This window comes from Mastacembelus armatus, chromosome 15, assembly GCF_900324485.2.
Source record: "Mastacembelus armatus chromosome 15, fMasArm1.2, whole genome shotgun sequence".
NCBI lineage: Eukaryota > Metazoa > Chordata > Actinopteri > Synbranchiformes > Mastacembelidae > Mastacembelus > Mastacembelus armatus.
The window spans coordinates 16,584,135-16,597,936 of NC_046647.1; the positions used below are offsets into that span (position 1 = coordinate 16,584,135).

A 13,802-nucleotide genomic window follows, 5' to 3' on the forward strand; every position below is an offset into this window, starting at 1 on the left:
TAAACTGCACTTTGTGAATAAAAATCATCATAAAAAGAAATAAGAATATTTTTTGCCTCTCACTGGTAGAATAAAAAACACCAAGGGCTCCCTGTAGTGTGCTTTTCCTTATATTGTATTTCTAGCAGCAGTGGGCACTGAAGGGTCTATGAGCTAGGGTGACTTAAAATATGAGCACACCACACTAGTTTTTCTTTGACTCCTTCAAGCTTCAGCTATATGGTCTGGGGGAGAAAAAAATGAATCTGGAAAATAAATTTTAAAATAAATAAACAGCTTAAAAGATGGTTTGATCTTGACTTTTTTGTTTTTGAAATCTGATTTCTTCCCAGGCTTCCTGTGTGCTGTGGAACACAAATGTCAGTCAAAGAGAGAAGGGGCTGATGCAAACAGGCCTGGGCCAAAAGAGTGAAGTGGGGTGCGTGAAGGGGGAACGGGATGGATGTGTATGTGTGTGTGTTTAAAGGGGGAGGGTAGTGGTGGTGAGGGGCAATGGGGAGTGTTGCTATGAAAACAGCCACAAGGACAGACTGAGCATGATCAAAGACCTAGCGATGCTCTGCAAACGCAACTGCAGGAAAAAAAATACCCCAAAAAGAAAAAAATCATTAAAAAGGGGCCAAAACAAGACAGTCAATTTCAACCAGAACGAAGAATAAAAATGTGTTCAAAGTGAAGCTATGGGAGCAGCAAGGGCCTTGACTACAGCCAGATAAATCAAGACAAGCTGATGAAGAGAAGAGCGGCGGAGTGGGGCAACGAACGGCAGCAGAGGACAAAGGCTCAGCTTACCCAGCTCTGTTATCATTTGTATGTTGGTTCCGCTTTTTTTTTCCTGACTGAGTGAAACCAATGGCGGTAGTTTGCCAGGTTTAGCTAATGGTGATGAGACAGTGTAGAGAGGGGCAGAAATGGTGTCATTATTGCAACAGTTTCAAAGACTGTATTAAAGGCAATTCGCTGTCTCAGACTTCTCGTGTCAACTCCAGGAATTAATCTGAGACATTAATGGGTGTCCAGCAAGTAAAGCCTCCTGGATTAGAGTGCACACTAGATACAAAGCCAAAGCCTGTCATGGTGCCACTACAACGTCATTTTGTGTAAGACAGTGAATGGGATTAACAAGGTCTTATCCATAAAACACACCTACTTCACAAAAAAATTGATCATCCAACTCAGATGAGGTGTGTTTTTTGTTTCAACTTGGCTTTAATCTGCTCCTGGCACTGTAAACTGAACATATGACAATGTAATTATAGGATACGGTTCTACGGTTATCACATCTATTCTTGCTGTGGCTGGGAATTTGTTAGTGAAGAGCATCCAGAGAGAAAATGCTGGAGCTTCTAGCATTTGAGTCCACCACATGGATAGCATCTTAGTTTTGATGATTACATATGCGGTCAGCAGTCTAATGGGAGAGCCCTCTGCAGGTAATGGCTGGCCAGGTTACAAGTAACCTTAGGTGGCTCCTTTCTCTTTCTGGCATTTTCTTAGCTGGCCTCATGCTCCATTGCTCCCTAATTGGGTCAAGGGAGAAAGAGTAGACAGTCTCTGGTGCTTTAGAAGGCTCCTCAGAGATCTGAAAGTTTCATGAGTCCCCACCACCAGCGGGAATACAGTCACTGCCATTGTAATTTATAAATGGATCCATTTTGCAACCAAGGCAGATTTTTTTCCTCTACCTTTTTACTCTTTCTTTTTGTCCCTCTCTCACCCTCTCCATCAGGCTGAATTTTTCTTGTGCATTAGTGGACAAATTGCAGGAGATGTAGCTATAGTTCGAAAAATGCCCATCTGACATCTTCAAGTTACAGCAGTCCACGCTGTCCTCATAGTGAAGACATTTTTCAGTCCCTGCAGGTGACAGTATCACCACTTGACAAAAACTATCAAGATCCAGTAATTCAAATATAAATTTAAATGTAGAAAAAAAAAAGCTACTAACCACAAAAGTGAACAAAAATTCCACAACACGCATTCCTAAGTCCACTTGACCTCGAATGAGTTGGAACTTTTAGTAGCAGCATGATTAAGTGTTTGATTATAAGATCTATGTGTCCATGTTTGAAAATGAATGAGTTGATTGAATTTTGGGTATGGCACGCAGTATTAACATTTGGTGTGGGAGCAAACAGGTTTACCTAGTTCTGTGATAATGGGGATGTTGGATCCGGTGGTGACAGACCCCTGACGCACAAAGCCATGTACTGGACTGCTGTCTGGAGATGACCTGTCCATTCCAGGAGGCGTGAAACCTGAAAGACAGCATTAAAAGACTTGTATGACTCTAAGTGTATTTTACTACCACAGTATCATAAGTGTGAGGACATGACCTGGGACTCTGTCTCAATACCATTATACATACTGCATGTCAGCTCACTCAGCATGAAGTTGTTGATGTGCATTTGCTGTGTCATTTAAATGTGTGGATTGGCATAAAAAAAGGACAAGGCAGCTAAGTGAACAAGGTGCCTGTCTAAAAATTGCAATATGGATACTGTGCTTTCAGGGGTCAGCTGAGACATATTTAGCATTCACATTCCTCCATCTACAGACAGACATAAATTTTATATGTTGTTCATTTTGTTACGATAAAATTGGTGAAGTGGATCCTGAAAACCTTTTATTGGAAATGGCGTGGCTCAGAACCATGAAATACAAGTGCAAGTGACAGGAGTATGAATTCACATGACTTCACATTTTTGCATTTCCTCAAAGTGACAAGTAAACACCTTAAATCTGTAATGCTATATGCATAATGCATCAACTGTGTTTTGACATCCATCATTTAGTGCTGACTACAGCAAAATGCCAGTTTATAGTGCCACCACCAAGGAAACATAATGCAGGGAATAGATTCAGGTCACAAAGTTTTAAAAGGATTGCAAATTCTTCGTGTGTGTGTGCGCGCGTGTGCCTTCCCTGTCTGGAAACTCAATGAGCTACTTACATTACAAAAGAGATCTTCCAGCCTTTTGCAACAGAAAAGACACCAAATAGTTTAGTACACAGCAGGAAGCACACACTGAACTGAAACATGGATAATCATAACTCTTGTTATACCAATTATTGAACTTGAAAATAGCAGAGGTTTGACACTTTGAGTCAACCAGGGAGCACACAGCTCAGACAGTGCAAACATCATTTTGTCGATGTCCATAAAGGATGATGTTTACTCCACTGGAGAGTGACAGGAAGTGTTTGGATACAGCCTCTAAAACACTGCTCTTATTGTATCATAAGTGAACATGAAGACTGTATGGAGCTGTAGAAGAACAGCTCCCGTTCTACGCAGTGTGTACAGCAGAAAGTGATTGTTGGCATACATGAGGCCTGCTGCTGAGCTGCTTTCAAAACTTGTTAGGTTACAAACAGCTCAAAAGTTGCAATAAGAGCTGGTGAGCTCCAAACAGAAAGCTGTATGTCTTTCTAAGTCAGAACCACTGTACTGCAAAATGTGTTTATCTCCCTGGCCATGCAAATCTTCTCAAACGTGTAACATCCACATCCAGGACAAATTAAATACTCATGTATGCATTTAAATATTAAACTGTTATTAAAATATTAAACAAAAGCAGACAATTATTTAGTCTGAATAATCTTAAATCAAGAACACTTATCTCTGTGTTTTGAAGTGAATTTCACAATTGGTATATACTCTAACCTTTTATAAACTAACTCATCGTTTACTGCCCAAAATAGGAGGAGCCAGAGTATGAAAATCAGCCTGATCTCACACACACACAATTTCTCATCCTTTAGCTGCTACGACTGCAAAGCTTTAACTTCGTCTGTTCAGCTACAATGTACAATAAGATCTGGGTTACATACCCCCTTATCTCTGCAGCCCCCCAGGCACAGCTATGCTCTGTGGTTGACTACATGCTACAACAACCGCGCGACGTTCTCCCCCAGGAAAGTGCATGTTTATTTATTCATTTGCACCTTGTTTTAAATTCCACAGACAGCATCTGAATAGGAGCATCACTAGGAAGTTGAAATCCCAAAAGCAATACCAATGATACAATACCAACGTGTGGGTATGTGTGTGTGTGTGTTTTCTTGTGCATGCACAATTGCATAACACTGGTGTGTATGTGTGACTTCTAAAGTGAAGTATTTATCACTAAAATGGGTGGTTGATGTAAGACCCAATTATTGATGACAATAGGCTCCATCCATCGACCCTGGGAGAGGATATAGCCTAGTGGGCTTCCATATTGAGGTGGCTTTCTGTGAATACAGCTCCCCAGAGCAGCGTGCTCTCAGATTTACCCCTGCTTATTGTTCCTCGGTGGCACTGCTATCGACAGCACATCACTCACTCAAGGCTGGAGAAATAACAGCATTGGCATTCTCCTAAAACATGTGGAAGTGCTCTGCACTAAAAAATAATGGCCTCTTGGACCTTCAACTTTGATTTGTATTTACAACAGTCACTGTGGTGGCACTAAATATGACTGAGCTCAAGGCATGTCATCCCTTTCAGGCTAATCATAAACCGAGGATTACATGTCTGTGGATGTGTGTGGATAAATTGCATTGGCATGAATGTCTGTGTGTGTTATATGCACAAACACACCATGCACACATATTCAAACACGAAGGTGCATGTGTCACTGTTTTGTTGTGACTAATGAGGAGCAGCTGAATTGGTCTGTCTGGTGATTTGTACTAGCTGCTTAATGATGATGAGGCCTGATGGGATGCCAGGTTCATGTGTTTGTCTGCAAACATCAACAATCTGTTTCAGACAATCTGCCAGACACCAGATCAGGGGGAACAACATCAAATGACACAGTCATGTTGATTACATCATTAAAAAGTATTATCAAGGAGGTTTAGCAGCATGTAATTACCAGGGGCAAGAATGAAATCATCAGAAAATTATGGGGAGTAAACACTCTTCAAAGACTTGATGAAGCAATTACACAATATTTTGTGCACACACATCTTCTTGAATTACAGTAAAGTTAATTTATAGATGCCACTTACAACAAACTGCAGAATATTTCAATTAAGAACATCTGCAGATTCTGTGTTTGACAAACTACATCCATCCTTCCTGTGTGGCCCTCTGATTTCTCCCACAGTCCTTTTCCTCTTTTCTTTTTCTATCTTTGAATACTGTCTTCCCTCCCTGCCACAACCTGTCCCCTTTGGGCAGCAGTGTACATGGAGTCTAATAGGACACTCCTTACCTTGGGAATTAGCCTGCAAGACCCCAATGCTGTCATCAAACTGCATAGATTTGATGTTGAGTGATGCCAAGATGCATTCCTTATCCTGCAGCGAAGCATCTTCGATATTGTTCTGATTGGCTGACAGTATTACGCACATGTCGCAGAGGTTGATGTTGACAGCCCTTAAATCTGCCCGACTTAATGGTGTACCCTTCAGGGTGAGGAGAACAGAGAGAAAGAGCAAGACAGAGAAAGAGAGAGTAAAACACAAAGAGCAGACAGACATGGGGGAGAGAAAAACAAATTTAAGAAGAGAGCAGCATGGAGCTTTGGGAAATTAGTTAACAAGTATTCTTGTTTTGAGGCGATGACACTCCACTGATCTAACTGGGCATTGGAGAGTCACAGACATGGACGAATCTAAAGGCTAGCCTGTACTGAGGGCTGTGTTTGGGATTCTCCTCTGATCATCAGTGAAACCAGGCCTAACAAGCTCTAAGGCATCAAGCCACGCCATCTGTGTTGGGCACTGCAGCTGCAACACACATAAACTCCATTTTAGATATGCAGGATGTGTCACTGCTCTGGATGAGAGGGTGGGGGTTAGACTGAGCTCTTATGGTGTGATCACTCAATTGAGTAATATGTGACCAAATCTAACTGACAGTACCTCCCAGGATTTCCAAAATGTCAATGTGTCATTAGTTGAATAGAAATTCTGGTTTAAATTTGTCTTTAACTGCAGAAAACTGGTACACTCACAGGTAAGATGGAGACCTTCGGGAAGTTGTGTAAAGTTTCCCACTCTCTTCGCAGGTAATCCAGCGAGCCCACAAAAACTATAGGCTTTAGCTCATGATAATGGAAGTTGCTGGCTCTTAAAGGCATCACCAAGTTTCGCAGCCCCACTAAAGCGGACGTGACATCCCCAAATATACAGACCACTACATGGCCACTCAGCACTGTCATGGAGGCTTCACTCCGGGTCTGCATTGAACAAAGAGATACAGGGTAGGGGGAGAAGAGCAGAAAAAAAGAGATGAGGAGTGCAGAAAGTGAAGAGAGGAGGAGGCACACTGAGGCAAACAGATTTGCAGAATAGAAATGAATACAGAAAACTGGAGAATGTGCATGAGATAAACTAGTTATATCAACTTTCAGAACTCCATTATAAACTATCATGAACTCATAACAGATAGTTTATCAACCAAGTATTTAGATGAATAACATATTTAATCATCATTAATGCTTTCTACTTACAGGCTGTAGCATTTGCATGAATGTTTGGTTAACTACTATTCTGTTTATCAGCAGTTTATTGAATAGAAATAGGAATTATACAAAAACAAAACATGAGGTCTTTTTCAAAGAGCAGCTTATTCAGGTAGGTTGAAAAGTGCAGTTTGTAAGATTTTAGGCACATACAATATGCATGACTAGGACCCTGTCATCAATCAGAGAGGTATAAATAAACAAGGCTCCTCTATTGTATCAAGTTCATGTTGAAAAAGAACAATGCAGTGCTGTGCTTTCAAGATCTGTCGCCTGTCACAGCAGCTTGATGTGCATTGTAAGTTTGGGTGTATGTTAAGTAAACTAAACGCTACTATGATACCAGCTGGTGTGAAACTAAAATTGTGTCTTTGTTTATTGGACACAGAACTAAGAGCATCAAAGGAGGAAAAGTGCTGCTGCACATTGGTGCATACTTTCAGTCAGCTGCCTGATCTCAAGGCCGCTTTATTATGTATGTATCTAGAACATTTATGGTGACCATTTCAGTGAGTTAACATCCATCACCCCCATGGAAACTATTAATTAAAGTTCATTTTACAAGAGCAACAGGGTCGCTGGTATACAAATACAAGTAACACAAATAATATTGTATTGTAAATGCTTACAAACTGCCTTGTTAGCACATCTGAGCACACCCATGCAAGGTATACTGAAATGTTGTTCACAGATCCTTGGTGGATATACAAAGAAAACAACAAACTCACCTTGAAACAACAGAGAGGCAGTGAGAGAAATTTCAATACATATTAATAATCGATTGTGAAACGACAATATTGAGGGGAAACCTTTGCTCTGGAGCTAACTTTAATTTTTGTGCTTTGTTTTGTTTTTTTCTAATATATCTGGGACCAGTTACGACATTCTTGCCCCACTCACCAGGATGACTTTTTCGATGTCCTTTGATGGGCACCAGTGAAACATCCCTGTTGAGTCATACCTCTTGACGTTCATGTCCATGTTTTCAATTTGTTCATTACCAGGAATTAGGAGGGGATCATGTCGACTGTCAAAACAGAACAATATATATTTATATTAGTCCATTTTGCAAAACAATTGCAGCTTTATAGATGAAGTGGTAACATGAAAGAGGCACATGACTACCTGAATTTATTGTCACTGACAATGTCCATTCATACAAGCCATTAAAATCCACTCCATTCTCAAATTATTAGTTTTTAATGCACTACATACTGCAAGTCCATTAACTAAAGTATCATTCCTGCATTCCTTCTTGTCCTTGATGTCAAGTCATCAAAAAACTAGTGGTGGTGCAGAGGAGAACAAGACTTAAGTGCTACTGACTGAGTGGCATGACAACACAAGGCCAATTACCAGCTTTTACCCTCTGTTCCAGTTCCTGATGCCATGCAGCACAAATAGTAAAAGCTCCAACAGGCTCACACTTTAAATATTTCAAGAATTTGCCCAATCATATTTTGCTTTCCCAACTGATGGTCATTAATGTTTCAACAGCATGTCACAACCAAACAGGCTAATCCACAGCAGTGGGCTGCTGAGTTTTATCCGGTGTAACACTGACCATGAAAAGGCTCCTGTCAGTCCTGTTATGCCGCCTCTCTTGTTCTTACACTTATCCTACAAGACGTGTTCTCACAGTTCCTCTAAAGGCTATCCAGAAGATTTCATTTTAAAAACTCAAGTCATGGTAAACTGTAAAAATTGTGCTGTTCCTCAGTTGCTTGTTTAACAACAATGCAAATGTAAATCATTTACAATTCAACCCAAATAATAAAACCCTCAGTTAAAGAAGCTCTATACCGACTCCAAAAACAAGGAACTGCAGAAAGTCAGACATTTGAGTAATATGGGAGAAAACATCTCAAGAATTTGACATACATCTCTCTCAGTATCACTCTCTCTATCCTCTATCAACACTGTCATTCACTGACAAGGTTCTGATGTTGTCTCTTCCTTCAGCCTGCATTTGAGTTGCATGCCATCGCAGGAGAAGTAAAAGAGAAAAAAAAAAGCTGTCAATTAGCCACCATCTCTCTCCACCCCTCGTTCCCCTCTTCCCTCTATCAGTTAGTGCAGGTGATAATAACACTGACAGCGTTTAGTGTTTTTACACCCAGCCTGAATCTTTCATCCAGAGCTGCGTGTTGCGCCAATCAACTCCATGGAGCCCCCGTCACTTCAATCTGCTCAGCTCTGCTCGACTCCACACAGGGGCTGACTGGCGCATGCAGGCAGGCTGCCGCTCCACCTCTCACTGCCAAGACAGCTATCTTTCACAGAGTTGTCAGCGGTGTGACTGGCAGCCTGTCACTGGCTCCACACACCTCCTCCTCCCTCTGCCTTCTCCCTGCCTCGGGTTGAACCTACCAAAAGGCTCGAGGAGGGCAGACATGACGTCTGTGCCACAGTGCCACGCCCAAGGGATATCAGCTGCAGATGATTCTGTGACATCTTCTGCCATTGGATGCGTGTTATCAGTCATGACCCGTCAAAAAGGGTTGTGGAAATGGTGTTAACGCCATGGTGGCACTGCAGCTTGTTAGCACAGTGACACATCAGATTGGCGACTGGGAAATTAACAACATGGCCAAGCTACGGATAGGTCAGCTAGGATACAATCTGTGATTAAATGTCACCCTTAGTGTTTAGGAAAATATTTTGATAATTTCAAAATAAAGACTGTTTTTCTGACATTTAATTCATACAGTATGTATTATGTAGATATTATATTCTTTATTAGAAGTTTCTCCAAACACACATTCCCTAAATTTCTAAATTGAATACATTTAAAGAGCATTAGATGACAAAGTAAATATTTTCCCTGTCTGAGATACATTATTTAATCAGATGCACTTTTATATAGGACAAATATTTCCCTTACAGCATGTCACACTCCAGTGTCTCTTTTCCTTTCTCCCCTGTATATTTCAAAAAGTGTTGAGTTATTCCAGTGTATCACTCGGCAGTCACAAACTGGGGATGGGCGTGCTCCCCAATCCCTTTCTGCCAGACTATGAAGGCAGCCTCTTGCTTTGAAAATTTTCCCCATCATGCAAACTGACAAAGGCATGCTTTTCAAAAGCCCACAGCCAATCTGTTGATCATTATTTATTTACAAAGGCCTTCAGGCTGCAAGTCCTGTAAAAATCATACTTGATACGTATGCTCTCTCTCTTGCTAGCTCTCTACTGTGTTTTCCCCTCTCCTTGCTTGTAGAATAAAGTATCCCTAAGGCTACCTCAAACAATCACTTTTCATTGTGCATAAAACACACCTTGTAAAGCACAACTGTTTAATATATATGTGGTTATATGTTGACGGGGGCAGCTGTGAAGGGGGGGGCTGTGGACTGTGATGGGTAATTTGATGTTTTGCTGAGGGCTAAGACTTGGAAAAAAAAATCTACACCTATAACAGAGGACCTGTCATCCCAGTACCCAAGAGCCAGCAGAATACAGAAGCACCCCTAAAGCGGAGAAAACTTTGACACTGCTTTGAAGCGTTTTCAAAACTGAGTAAATAACTCGCAAGAATTATTATCACTGCGAGATCAAAGCAAAGATGCATATATTACATGGCAAACGGGGACCATCTACTAAGCAAAAAAGGAAGAGAAGAAAAGGTTTTGTGCTTTAAGTTAGGCAAACTAAACAGCCTTTTAAACAAGCAGTTAGCTGGAAATGTGCCAATGTCTAGTTGTTTTTGTAGCAGTGTTTTTTTTTCCCCTCTGAGCAAGGGCATCTAAAATGATGCTCTGTTACAAACTACACTGAAGGGTATGACTCTGTGTTGGTCTAATGGTTTGGCAAGTGTGAAGGCTTATTAAGTGCTTGTTTTGTGGAGAACTGAGGGGGAGGCCAACAAGTATTCCGGACAAAATCACATCGGCATACCGATTCAGTAGGAGGAACACTGCCTGAGGGAGGCTAGCACGACAAACATACAAAGAACTCTGGTAAAATGTAAGGAAAATACACCACAGCACAATACTGTATAAACTAACAACAACAACATATACCTTGCAAAAAGAGAAAAAAGCTAAATGATAGAATTTAAAGTACATTTGTGTATAATATAGTACTTATTTGGAAAAATAAAATATTCTGTGTATACAGTACAATTAAATTAGTTTTAGTCTTTTGGGATTTAAATTCCATAAAAAACATTATTCTGAGGTCCACATTTCCTCACATACTCCAGCTTGAGAACTTACTACTGCAGTGCAGCTTCACTGCATAAATACTTTGCAGTATGTGTGAAACAAAAACACACAGCTCTCTCTTTAGATTTCCCTACTGTAAAGTCGTAAAGATGACAACCCGCACTCATTCTTATTAAGACAGGCAGTGTAACTATGAATATTCGTGTCCTGTTAGATCTTCACCATCATGTCTTTATCGTGCCGTCCCAACGAGCACAACTCGGCCTCCCAGTATCTTCCACTCTGCCGTATTGCCAACCTCACCTCACAGCCAGAGGAGCACAAAAACTTACCCCTTTTATCTTTCAAAATCAATTAACAGTAATTTAATTCCACAGGACAAGATAAAAGGAAGGTAATATTTGAATTCATATTTGATTGTGATGATACATCTCACATATGGCCTTAAGTACCAGAAACAGTACTCACAGGGGTTCCCACAATAGAGAAGTAGCCTGAGGGCAAAGTAACCATGCAGGTCCTTCTGATTGGTTGCTGGTGTCATTAGTGCCAGCATTGTTTAAGGAGTACATGTGGACCAGACCGGAGAAGATGACAGCTGGGACTTTAAAGCCAGAGGAGTTTTCACACAGCTTCTCACAGCTGCTTTTCATGGCAGAAATATTATTTCAGCTCTGTCATTAACAGCTGACAGCATGCCATCCTCAACAGCCAGAGCCTAACAGGGCATTTCTCCTCTCTCTTTCTCTCATAGTGTTTCTTACCTCGTTCTCCTGCCACCCCTAATTTGCCCCCTCCCAACCATCCAAACTCCCACCCATCTCACCATCAGCAGCATCCGCCTCTAAAGTATCTCTCACAGACATCCATCCATCCCTTCCTCTCTCCCTCCCTCCCTTCATCCCTATATCTGACTTCGTCTCACTTTAAAGGCTGAAAGGAGAATAAAATCAGCATCTCTCACCTCATCATTTTTGGCGAGCAGTTGGGTGAGTTTCGCATCCCTCCATTGCGCTGCTTTTTTTTGGGTGAGAGAGTTGATGGATGCTCATCTTCAACTGCAAACACATGCAAAGAATGTCAGAATAGAGACAGATGACTGGGAAAGTGTGCTGGATCTGACATGAAAAAAAAACAGTCAACAATCAATCAATCATTGCAAACAAAAAATGAACAAAGGAAAAGGGGAATTATTAATTCAGTGTCACATTGAGAAAATATAGAGAAAGCATTAGTAACAATGGTAAATCTGAAAAAGGCAGGAGAAAACCACAGAGAAAAACCAATTTACGACCTGAAAATGTCATGTAAGGCTCACATCCCTGATACTCCATATTTTGGTTCCTCTAAAGTGCATTTGCACAGGCCCTTCAGAAAAACACTACTGCAGCTGTTCTGTACACCCAAAAAATTGTGCAGGTGGTCATACCTGCAGCAGTCTGCATCAGAGTGACCACGCTTACCTACGCCATTAATTGCCATGTGATGCTGCAGACTGTCATTGTCAGTAGGCCATGGGAAAAAGCAATGAAAATGAGATAACGGTTATGGAGATGGATACTGAGCGGGTAGTTTATTAATTGTTCAATAAAACTACCTGAACCCCACCCTATCATTCCAGTTTTACTAAGGTGCACAATGGCTGTTCTGCAGGTCTACCTCCATGCCAAGAAACTATTTAGCACTTACACTAAGAGTATGAGTTAGTGAAGTAGGAATATCAAAAGCAGCTAGCAAATGCACATCATCCTCCAGTAGAAGAAGGTCGGGACTATTCTTAAAAGTTTAAATGAAAAATAAATGATTTATGTAAAATTAAATATTCCATTTTTATGTGTCATGCTCTGGTTCTAAGTATCTGCAGGACATTGCGCCATAGCTGCAATGTTTGTTGAACAGATTTAAGTTAGGTTTTTCATCAAGTTTGCTTTGCTGTGAAAAAGCACAATTTTTAGAACTTTTGAGTCCCAGTCAGACAGAGAGGACAAGAGAGAGCAGCCAGAACGAGGCCAGGCCCAGTTGTCTGTAGATTTTAGGCAAGTTAACATATTCTGATCTTCACGACTGTCTGTGAGATTCAAGAGCTTTCAGACAGGCACCCAGATACTCTTACCCACTCTGCACTCTCCCAGTGCAAATGCCAAGTGTACCGTCACTTCAAACCCATATTAGTCCTCTGGTTAGAAATCAATAACACAGCATGATATTAGTGCAAATCAATGTGCACGCTGCAAGCCGTGACTATTCCAAGCATGTGGAATTTCATTATTGTCTGAGCACCCAATGTAGTCTGTCACCTAATTCTGCTAATAAAAGACAAGAAATATGACTTTGCCTTCGAATAAAATGTCACTCTCTGACATTTCCTTTATGCAATTGGGCAATCGGAATAGCTAATATCACAAGCACTTTCCACTTTACAAATAATTCTCTGTCTAATGTACTTTGAAAATACCACATCAGAAAATATGCATTCCTTGCCATACAGGCTCCTCCTGGTTTAAACTTAATTTGTTAGCAGTAAAAACATCTCACTTACACTCACAACAATAAAATGCTTTACAGCCACTGGGTAATAAAACTTTTACAGTACATAATTAAAAACTTAGGTTTCTATTTCATCTCCCAAAAGTCAGTATCGTCAAAGCTCAGAGCTCAAAAAACCCTGCAACATTTCTGAACATATACATGAAAAAACAACTGCTGTATCAATTCTACATTCACAGGTTTTTAGCACTCCTTTAGTTTGGAGGTCACACTGAAAGTAGCAGCCACTGCACTGGCAGGCAAATCCGTGCAAAGCAGCAGGGGCAAAAACAGCAGCAGCTCCAGCAGAGTGAACCTTCATGCAGCAAAAAGACAAAATGAAGGGACAGGCAGGGTTACTGACTGATGCATCCCGCTAAGAGGGCAACCTACAGTGCCTACTGTGACTGAGCAGCATGGCATTACTGGGGTGGTAGCGGTATTTCACCGGCAGACTGTAGGCCCGGTTCAGCTGACTCTCAGGCACGGATCTGGCCACCACTTCTCCTGGGCCTGAGATACTGACGCGCAGAGGCAAGGGGTCAGCCCTAGGCCTCGGCCCCATGGGGAGCAGGCTTCCTTTACGGTTATTAACAAGAGGGATGTTGACTGCGCCCTGGTTAACCAGGGGGTCCCGGTTGGGGTACATGGAT

The 13,802-nt window shown here is 41.3% G+C and overlaps 1 protein-coding gene across 1 annotated transcript in view; it reads right to left on the minus strand.

The window, feature by feature from the left end:
• Positions 1–13,802, minus strand: part of LOC113132130 (calcium-activated potassium channel subunit alpha-1-like) — a 127,124-nt gene that overhangs the window by 11,645 nt on the left and 101,677 nt on the right. The window contains exons 25-30 of the mRNA XM_026310002.1: positions 11,588–11,681; positions 7,359–7,485; positions 5,949–6,173; positions 5,205–5,397; positions 2,145–2,258; positions 793–876 (exon numbers count right to left, since the gene is read on the minus strand). Of these exons, the coding sequence (XP_026165787.1) occupies positions 793–876; positions 2,145–2,258; positions 5,205–5,397; positions 5,949–6,173; positions 7,359–7,485; positions 11,588–11,681 (837 nt within the window). The remainder of the gene's footprint in view (positions 1–792; positions 877–2,144; positions 2,259–5,204; positions 5,398–5,948; positions 6,174–7,358; positions 7,486–11,587; positions 11,682–13,802) is intronic.